This window comes from Eucalyptus grandis, chromosome 11 (assembly GCF_016545825.1).
Source record: "Eucalyptus grandis isolate ANBG69807.140 chromosome 11, ASM1654582v1, whole genome shotgun sequence".
Lineage (NCBI taxonomy): Eukaryota > Viridiplantae > Streptophyta > Magnoliopsida > Myrtales > Myrtaceae > Eucalyptus > Eucalyptus grandis.
Window position 1 is genome coordinate 45,891,490 of NC_052622.1, and position 10,982 is coordinate 45,902,471.

At 45.1% G+C, this 10,982-nt stretch overlaps 1 protein-coding gene across 1 annotated transcript; it reads left to right on the forward strand.

Moving 5' to 3' along the window:
• The first annotated feature begins 265 nt into the window (after positions 1-265).
• Positions 266-2,179, forward strand: LOC104419593 (probable acyl-activating enzyme 1, peroxisomal). The gene is made up of 2 exons (XM_010031302.3): positions 266-908; positions 1,202-2,179. The coding sequence occupies exons 1-2, from the start codon at positions 269-271 to the stop codon at positions 2,038-2,040; spliced, it is 1,479 nt and encodes a 492-aa protein (XP_010029604.2). The 5' UTR covers positions 266-268; the 3' UTR covers positions 2,041-2,179.
• The last annotated feature ends 8,803 nt before the right edge of the window (positions 2,180-10,982 follow it).

A 10,982-nucleotide genomic window follows, 5' to 3' on the forward strand; every position in this document is an offset into this window, starting at 1 on the left:
ATTCACCCCCCTCTAGGTACTTATACTAGCTATATCAAAGCCAACGGCGTTGGTGGCCCATGACATGGCGACGCATGGTGGCGTGTGCGGCAGATTCCCGAGTCTTTTGGTGACGATTTTTCAAAGTTTGACTCGTCTGAGGGCAACGAACTAATGATGGGATTTGTTTTTCGAAATGAGCAGCGAGATTACCTGAACAACAATCAGTGGCGGCGATTTGATGATGTTATGCTCACGATTCTTTGTTATGTTAATGCAGGTTGCAGCTATGGCACCAAACCTCCCTGCACTGTACGAGCTCCACTTCGCGGTTCCAATGGCAGGCGCGACTCTTTCCGCGCTCAATGTAAGCCTTGACGAGCAGGCTTTGACGATCATTCTTCACCAGCTACGACCCAAAATCATATTCGTCGACTCCGAGCTTGCACACCTCGTCTCCAAAGTCATCCACAACAATAACAACACGCACCTCCTAGAGAACCACCACGATCACCAACCACTACTTGTCACAATCCACGACGTCTCACTGGACCGTCGAACCCAATGGGATCTTGAGGTTCGAGAGTATGAACAAACCGTAGCTATGGGAGAGAGCGATTTCCAAGCCATGAGTCCGACCAATGAGTGTGACCCCATCTCAGTCAACTTCACTTCGGGGTCGACGGGGACACCCAAGGCAGTGGCGTACAGCCACCGAGCGGCATACTTGAACTCTCTAGGGCTGATCCTCCGATACAACATGGGGAAGTCGCCTGTGTTCCTGTGGACGGTGGACATGTTCAGGTGCAATGGGTGGTGCTTCACATGGGCGATGGCAGAGCTCGGCGGTGTCGATGTGTGTATTAGGAACGTGTTGGCGAAGATCATCTTCGACTCCGTTCAGCTCCACAAGGTCACCCATCTCTGTGGTAATGGTCCGGTTTCGTTTACTTTGATGTGGATAGTCCTGTTGCATCATAAGCATGACATTTTCAACAGAATCAAAAGATAATGTATCATTCTCATTAAAAAAATAGATGAGTAGCGTTGAGAAATGTCGGTAATGTGTCATTACCTTGGTGCGGTATAAATATAATCAAATATTTGGGAGGATGCCTACGCTTTTTTAAACATGTCATATGAAAGTATGGATGATGTTCGGTTCATGCAAAATCACCCATGAAAAAGTATAATTTTCTTCTTCTTTTTTCCCTTTCAACAGGTAAACCCACTATCCTAAATATGATTGCTGATTCCCCACCGGTCGACCAAAAGCCACTGCCTTCCGTGGTGGACGTAATCATCGCCGGCGCATTCCCGACGAATCCCGTTCTCAAGAGAGTCCAAGAGCTTGGGTTCGACGTTGTCTACGGATATGGTACGACGGAAGCCCTGGGGCCCGCCCTCATCAGACCCTGGAGGTCAACACAACACCACCACCATGACGAGGACGAAGACAACGACCACGACGATCATAACCTGAAATGTAGAGAAGGCCTCCACAACATCACACTGGAAGCTGCCGATGTCAAGGACCCGACCAACTTGCAAAGCGTTCCAAGCGACGGGAAAACAATCGGAGAAATCATGCTCCGAGGGAACACCCTCATGGCTGGGTACGTGGGCGACCCGGATGCAACGCAGGAGGCCTTTTCTGGCGGGTGGTACAGGACTGAAGATCTCGGGGTGCGGCACTCGGACGGTTGCATAGAGGTGATTGACCGAGCGAGGGACATCATAGTCTCGGGCAACAATTGGATCAGCACATTGGAAATAGAAGGAGTCTTGTTAAGCCACCCGGATGTTGCAGAAGCCGCTGTTGTTGCTCCATACACCGTTGTGGGACAAGTCCCACGCGCATTTGTGAAGTTGAAGGAAGGGAGGTGTTCCAAAACCGAGGAGATGGCAGAGTTTTGTGCGGATCGGTTGCAAGAGGCGGCAAAGGTGCCGAAAACGGTGTTTTTCGGGGACTTGCCGAAGAATTCCACAGGGAATGTGCAGAAGTCTGTGCTGAGAGAGAGAGAGCCAATGCTTGTCCATAGAAGGAGCACAGCTTCATGAGAACCAAAACATCGAGGGAATTACTTGCGAATAATTAGAATCAAACTACTAGTGTCTTTCTGTGTTATTGCCCTGTAATTCCATATTTCGAATTGTCATGGAGAAATAATTGCATGATAGTATTTAAGGTACTATGAAAATAATAATTTACTATGCATTCCAAAAATTTAAATTCCATATAATTATAGGAAAATGCTTGTGTGACCGTCCACTGCAGAATGACAGTGGAAGGGTAAAATGCGAGCCACATATCCTTTTGGAGGAAACCGGTGGACTTCCTGAACCGGTTTAATCATTGATTTCATGTTTCGTTCTTTTTTCATTTTCGTGACTTCTATGTTCCTTGTTGCAACCTCAAATTTTAGAGACAAAATTAGAAGGCCACACTGAAACAATTTTCTTGAAGATTATCACTTTGATTTGTTTCTTTAAATAAGACAAGAAAATTGTTTTCGTCTTATGGCTTTTTTAAGGGCAAGAACAATAAGAATGCCAAAACTTTCGTGCAACACTTACATGAATACCAAAACTTTTTTTCGCTCACTTAAGTGCCACATCAGGGTAAAATTGATCACTTGAGTGTCAATTTTGACAAAACATCCTATGTGAAATTTTTTATTTTTTGAATTTTGAATTTTGAATTTTTTTTTCTTTAGGGCGTCCCTCATCGGCTGCGAAACCCTCGCCTTTAGCTATAAAGGCCCTTGCAGCCTCGCTCGTAGCCTATGAGGTCATGATGCCCTCGCTAGCTCTAGGTGGGGGAAAATTGTCTAAAAAGTCATAAACTTATTGCAAATTTGTCAATTCAGTCTTAAATCATTCAATCTTGCCGATTGAGTCCTAAACCTTTTGTCAGTTTGTTAATTGAGTCCATCCGGCCAATTTTGGCTAGAAAATGCTTACGTGGACGCCGGCGGTGCCACGTAGGACTGTCGCGCGACGTGGACATTTTAAAATAATATTTTAATATTTTAAAATATTTTTTTTTTTTAATATTTTATGTTTTTCCTTTTTTTTTTTTTTTTTTGCTTTTCCCTTGCCCTTTTCCGGTGGCCGGCCACCGGCCACAGCCGGTTGGCCTCACCCACCACAGGCGAGGCCCGGTCGAGTGACGGCGATGCCGGGTGAGGCTAGCACCGGCCTCGGCGAGGGCCGGCCTCGCTAGATCTAGCAAGGGAAGCCCTCGCCGAGGCTCACCCCGCCCGGGCGAACGTCGGCCTCACCCAGGCGAGCATCGGCCTCGCCCCTAGCCGGGCAAGTGACGACTAGCCACCGACCACTGGCTGACACCCGGCCGGCTAGGGGGGTGAGGGCCAGCCTAGCCGATCCGATCCGGGCGAGGCCGACGCCGCCTAGGCAAGGGTGAGCCTTGATGAGGGCTCCCCTTGCCGGGCCCAGGGTTGGCCTTGCTCGGCGTTGCCGTTGCCTGTGGCGGGCGAGGCCAGCTAGCTGGCTGTGGCTGGTGGCCGGCCGTCGCCAGCTAGCCGGTGGCCGGCCACCACCGGAAAAGGACAAGGGAAAAGCCAAAAAAAAGAAAAAAAAAAAAAAAAAGAGGGAAAAAATAGAAAATTATTTAAAAATTAAAAAAATTAAAAAAATTAAAATTTTTTAAAAAATGTCCACATTAGCGCCGACAATTCTACGTGGCACCACCGGTGTCCATGTCAGCATTTTCCGGCTAAAATTGGCTGGATTGACTCAATTGGCAAACTGACAAAAGGTTTAGGGCTCAATCGGCAAGATTGAAATATTGACGACTGAATTGACAAAGCTGCAATAGGTTTAGGACTTTTTGGACAATTCTCCCCTCTAGGTGGCATTGCCAGTGGTTGTCGAGGCCGCGATGCCCTCACCTAAGGCCTTCGTGGTGAGGGTGAGGTGGCCCTCACTGATATGGCCGAGAAGGCCTTGGGGGCCTTGCTAGCGGCTAACGAGGCCCCGATGGCCTTGCTCAGAGAGAGAGATCAAATGCTGGTCCATAGAACGAGCACAGCTTCATAAGGAGCAAAACATCAGAAGAGTTACTTGCAAGAGTAACTAGAATTGGACTACTTGTATATTTCTGTGTTATTTGTCCTGTAATTGCATAATTCGGATTGTCGTCAATTTCTCTAACTTTAATGTAAGCATAGCTCCCCCTCCTCATCGACGGCACCTCTCCCGAGAGCGACGGAGATGTGGTTGCGGTTCAGCTTCTGTCTTATGCAACCTCCTCGCTCTGCGCCGCTCCTTCCCGTCAATGGCATCCGACACTGTTTTGCTTCATCCGCACCGACTCCGCCTCCCTCCCTCTCCTGCTTGCTCTTGCCGTGCTCTTGCTCTTGATGCTCCAGCTTGGCCTCGCGGCTGCTCCCTGAGCCGCCCTCCGTCGCGGCGGCGAAGAATCTTGGAAGCGCATAATCATTCTTGCCTCGGACTTTTCTTTTAATCATCCGTGTGCTCGTCGATTTGGAAAACTCTTTCGTTTGGATATTTCCGTTGTTGTGAAGCGAAGCATAACAGAGATAGTTCGTCATCGGTGGTACGGTGGTAGCTTAGTTAATGCTTTGAGAAATCATCTTGTTCTTGTTGATGCGATAGGCTTCGCTGTGTACTAATCGGCAGCTTAGTTAATGCTTTGATGCAAATCGTCCGATCGGTCCACAGGTCCAAGGATCTCAGTCCACAGGTGCTCAAAACTTCCTTGTCCAAGCCATTAGGTTAATGAAGGATGTCTTATCAAGCGTATCGACATTTTAGTTTCCACTTCGATCGATATCAATTATGTCCAACGTTCATTTTATCGATTTCGCCAGTGATCCTTAGTGGAAATGAAGCGTTTGACTTTTCTTTTTTGCATGAACACATGCACCAGAGGCAAAGAAATCATCGGAACGAAGGGGACTTACTGCGTGATCTGAATCGGACCTCGACCGTAGTATTTCCTGCCGGGAGCGCACGGCCATCCAGATTTGGGATCGCAATAGTCTTTCGATCTGTCCCGCTCTTCCACGAAGCAGTATCCCCATGCGTAGGGTCCATCCGGTGCGCCCTTCTTTCCTCCTGCAAGAGCTGACAGGATCGATATCATGCAATGTTTTTACGTACATGCGGCGGCCTTATTGCAGACTGGTTAGCTTCGTACCGGTGGTTTCGTCGGAGGTCTGAGCCAAGAAAGCCGCGACTTCCTAGTACCTGGTGTCCCGGGTGCCGGTGGTGCCGAACCCCGGGAAGGACCTTGCAGCAGCAACAAACGCGTCGTAAGTGTAGAAGCCCTTGGCAGGGCAGGCCTGGTCGTTCCGGTGCTTGAGGAGCTGGTCGAACTGGGCTCTACTGATGACGGAGCTCACGTTGCCGCCCTGTTGTGCGCTGGCACCAAGGATGGCGAGGCAGGAAGCTAAGAGGGCGATCGCCCAGAGCGATTGCTTTAGGAAGGGGAGAGAGAAGGAAAGGGGCTCGATAATGTGTGGTTTGGAGACGAAGTGAGGTGGTGGGTTTATATAGAAGTGAACGAGTGGGAGTGGGAGTGGGAGTGGGAGAGCAACAGCAAGCCTGTTTGGTAAATGTTTTTTTTTTTTTTGTCAGTCATATTCTAATCCTACTCTAACACTTACTCTCAGATTTTTGACTTACCTCCTTGCAGGGTGTGAGTGTCGAAACCCACTTCTGAAATGAAATAGTCCCCACCCCAAGCCCTCCTGAGAATGTTGGGATTTGAATCCCCCACCTCCCCCTTCCAAGTTGGAATGGTGGCCACTGTGGCGAACCCCAATGATTAATTGTTGGCTATTTCTATTTCTTTGTTCTCCTAAATAAAAGAATCAAGAAATCCATTTAATAATTTCAACTAATTTTTCTACTCCCAGGAACAAATTTATTCTCGGAATAGATTTGAATTAGGAATCAAGAAGTAAAAAAAATGTAACTTTTTTATTCTCGGGAATAATGTTGTAATCAAGCCATTTTCTCTTTTCTCTTTTCTTTTCTTCTTCTTCCTCCTCTCACCGGTTGTCGGGTTCAACAATGGCCGACAACCGATTAGAGACCAGCAAGAGGAGTAAGAAGAAGACAAGGAAAACAAGAAAAAAATTCATAAAATTATTAAAAAATTAAAAGAAATTCTACGTTATAAAAAAAATTTAAGAATTGTACCAAATGTATTCATATTTTTTTTTTATTTTGAAAATAGAATTTTTGTACAGTTACTAAATAAATTTGAATGCTCAAAAACTTGATTATGAAACATAATAAAAAACTATTTTTGAATAAAAATTATTTTCGAAAGTAGATAGTTATCGATAAGGTCTTGAGGGATTGTACGTAGGTCATTTTCATCGATGCGATGAGGAGATAAGACTAAGGATGCAGGAAGGCGACATGGGTTTTTGTTAGGTTTCGAGATTTGTCAACTAATTTTTTAACTCGTGGGAACAAATTTATTCTCAGAATAGATTTGAATTAGGAATCAAGAAGTAAAAAAATATAACTTTTTATTCTTGGGAATAATGTTATAATCAAGCCATTTTCTTTTTTCTCTTTTCTTTTCTTCTTCTTCCTCCTCTCACTAGTTGTTGGGTTCGATAATGGCCAACGACCGATCAGAGACCAGCAATAGGAGTAATAAGAAGAGAAAGAAAAAAAAGAAAAAATTCATAAAATTATTAAAAATTTAAAGAAATTCTACGTCACAAAAAAATTGAGAGTCGTACCAAATGTATTAATATATATTTTTTGGAGACCCAGGAATCACCATATTGCCGGTAGCTGGTGGCATAAACCCGGGCGACCCGAGGGGACCCACCTCCCCAAGATCGTGGGTGAGTTACACAAGCGACGGCGGGGATTTGATTTCGCTTCCTTCCGGTAGAGGGATTGAGCGCAAACCACGCGACCACCAATGGGGTGGGTTGTTATTATTTTTTTTTCTGTTTTGAAAATGGAATTTTGGTACGATTACTAAATATGTTCGAATGCTCAAAAATTTGATCATGAAACATGATGGCTTATATATAATGGGCTCAAGGCCCGTTCGCCCAAGTTGGGCCCAAAAAGCCTGGCCCACGGGAATAGGGCCCGTGGATGGGGGAAGGTATAAAAGGGAGGAGAGAGAGAGAGAAGACACCTTTTGGAATCATAAACGTACGTACGTCTTCCCTTCTCCCGTGCACTCTCTCTCAAAAAGAAAAAGAAGAAACAGTAAGGCAAAAGGCACATTTCTTCTTCCCTTCAAGGCGTCATCGGATCAAACAGGGCCAAATCTCTTCCTCTTATCGGCGTCGGTATCTAATCTGTGGCTAACAAGGTACGCTCGAATCCGTGGTGTGCTTTACGATCAGTGATACGTGTTTTTCCCGGGCTTTGTCTTCTTTGTTGATTTAAGGGTTCGATTTAGTGTCGAATCTGTTTTTCGGGGATCCGTTATTCCCAACATTGGTATCAGAGCCCTAGTTCACGTTTTCCCGACCTGTTTGACATTTTTTGATTGATTTTTCGCAAAAGCAATTCGGCCGTATGGATCAGGGCGAGAAATCCCGACACCCGAGCATTGTTCGGCCATTTTTTCGAGTTTTCGTAAGTCGAAATCGAATTCTAATGGCATAGGAAGAAAGGCGACGTCGAGACGAGTTTGGCGATACGTCGAGTGCCACCGGGAGACGCCGCATGCGCCCACACATGCGGCCGGAAGCCACTACGCTTGGGCGCGACGTGCCCGGAAGAGCTGGCTCGCCCAGCGCGTGCGACACACGCGCCGATTGGCGTACCGGCACGTGCTCGCCGCCGGCTGGCGAATCGGCACGCGCCGGTCCGCGGACCGACGCTTGCTGATGTCACCCAACGGTCAGTAACCGCTAGGGTGACGTCATCAATGACGTCGGCACGATGATGTTTCGCTCGGCGATCACCGGCCGGCGACCCGACCGGCGACCCGTGGACGCCTGGCACGCGGGCAGCACGTGACGGCTGACGTCACGCAGACGTCAGCCTGTGCACGCGTGCGGCACGTGCCGTCGGTTTGTCCGACCGGTCCGACCGCTTCGGCCATCGACAACCCGACCGACAACCGTTGACCGTTGACCACCATTGACCGTTGACCGACGACCGTTGACCGTTGACCGTTGACAAAAAAAAAAGGAAAAAAGGAAAAGAATGTGTTTCTTTTTCAATTAAGTCTATATGGATTATAATGTGATCCCTTATTTGTTCTGCATTTGTTGCAGGAGCAATGCCTCCTCTAAGATTGCGCACACCTATTCGCACAATTACCGATGAACAAATAGGCTGTCTAAGTTGATTGCTGAGCTGACTGATCATCGATGGGAGAGTGGTGACTTAATTGATCACGTCCTTGAAGTCAACGGGAAAATTCAAAAGGTCATATGGAATGATTGTCCTATGTCACAGTCAGAGATGGTGCGATTTTTCATAAATACTCTTCCACCAGAATGGCAAGATGTGTTGAATCGCATATGGGACGTCAACGGAGCTGCTTCATATAAGAAAATTGTGATGGATTTTGCAAATGAATATTACTGTATTGTTACAAGGGAAAAGATCAAGAAATTGAACAAAAGAGGATCATTCCCAGTTCGTATGCTGACTTGGTGTTAGTTGTATTGGCTGATCTTAGTTAAGTGTGCTTTGTGGACATCTTATGTATTGTTTACTACCTAATTGTGTTAATTGAAAGCATTATTGTTTTATTGGATGCCTATTATATGTTGTTTTTTGTTATTGCTGATTGCTGTGGGTAATTAGCTGTAGGTAGTTTTAGAAGTTTTTGTAACTTCATAGAATTAATTTTGCATAAGACAATCATGTTAATGATAGTTTTAAGTTAGGATTTTTTTGAGGATGATTGGAAACATAGTGACCTTTTGATTCTGAAGCCTTACTTGAAATTATTCATTAATATGATGGGTCTATGCAAATAGGGATGCATAAATGATAAGCATTAATAATTCGTGTATATTTGTCTGATGTTCAGATCAATGGCTTCAGCCACAAAGAGTATAGTTGCCGAGCTGAACAAAGGTGAAAAGCTCAATGGTGACAACTATGAAATTTGGCAAATGAAATCTAGTATGTGCTGGAAGAGCAAGAAGCACTTGAGGCTCTTAACCTAACCATGGTAGAACCTGAAGAGGGAACCACTGCACATCACAAAAGAGACAAGGAAGCTTTTTCTGCGTGGAAAAGAAAGAACTCTCTAGCTCGCATCACGTTGCTGAGCAGCATGGAAAATGACGTCATGCGAGAGTTTAGGCATTTTGACAATGCCAAGGAAATGTGGGAGGCATTGGCAGTTAGATTTGGTCATATTTCGGTGACCAGACTGAGGTAGCTCACTATTAGGTTTGACTCTATAAGAAGCCTCATGGTCAGACCATGAAGCAACATCTTAGAAAGATGTCAAACATGATAAATGAGCTGAAAGATGCTGGCCATGTCCTCACAGATGAGCAGCAGGTGCAAGCAGTGATTCGTTCCTTGCCTCAAAGTTGGGAGCATATGAAGGTGCACCTGACCCATAATGAAAATATCAAATCTTTTGAGGATGCAGTGCGCCATCTTGAGCTGGAAGAGGACCGCCTCTTGGCGGCTAAGCCGGATGCAGAACTCTATCATGCTAGTTCTAGTTCAAATGGAGCTTCGAGCTCCAAGCGCAAGCGCCCTAACTGGTTTGATAAATGGAAAGGCAAGGAAGAAGGTCCTTCAGGAAAGAAACCCAAGTTTAACCAACATGAAAGAGGAAAGCGTCCTCGCATGAAGAAGCTTGCAAGGGTGAAATGCTACAACTGTGACAAGAAGGGTCACTATGCTTGCGATTGTCGTGAGCCAAAGAAGGTATGCACCCCTTGTACTTTTCAGAACTTTACTTTTGTGTCGAGTTCTGTGTTCTTAACGAGTCTAATCCTTTGTGGACTGTGGATTCGGGAGCGAGACCATGTAGCGAATGATAGAGGATCTTTCGTGGAATTCCGACGAGTACCAACCGGAACTAAGTGGATCTATGTGGGAAACAACTCCAGAGCTGAAGTGAAAGGAATTGACACATGCCAATTGAATATGCGTGGTGGACGCACTTTATTCCTACATGATGTGTTGTATGCTCCGGAGATTCATCAGAATTTAGTGTCTGTATTAGTGTTGGTTAAATTAGGTTTTAATATGAACTTCTATAGTAGAGGTGTGAATTTGTTTTTGGATACAAATTACTATGGTTGTGGCTATTTTCTAGATGGTTTCATTGTATTAGATATTGATTATGTTAATGTAAATTTTTGTTATTCCCTTCTCACGTCTCCTAATACATACGATAATGATGTGAATGTGTGGCATGCTAGACTTGGTCACATTGGCTAACATCGTATGAATAGACTAGCCAAAGAGGGCTTGTTGGACAACATTGAAAAAGTCGATTTGCCCATATGTAAGTATTGCCTAGAAGGGAAAACGACAAGGAAACCATTTGGGAAAGGTAAAAGAGCTGATTTTCCTCTGCATTTAATCAATTATGATGTCTGTGGTCCAATGAATGTGAGAGAAAGGTATGGGGTTGTTTATTTCATCACATTTATTGATGATTATACTTGATTCGGATATGTCTATTTGATTTCTCATAAATCTGAAGCAATAAGTTGTTTCAAAAGGTTTATGAATCTGGTAGAGAATCAATTAGACAAGAAAATAAAAGCATTGAGATCCGATCGAGGTCGAGAATATTTATCTGATGAGTTCAGAAAATTATGTGATGAAAAAGGAATAGAAAGACAGTTGTCTATTCCATATACTCCTCAACAAAATGGTGTTGCAGAGAGAAGAAACATAATCCTACTGGAAATGGTTAGGTCTATGATGGCTAATGCTAACTTACCTATTACCTTTTAGAGTGATGCGTTGTTAACTGCTGCCTATATACTTAACTGTGTGCCTTCCAAATCAGTTACTTCCACTCCATATGA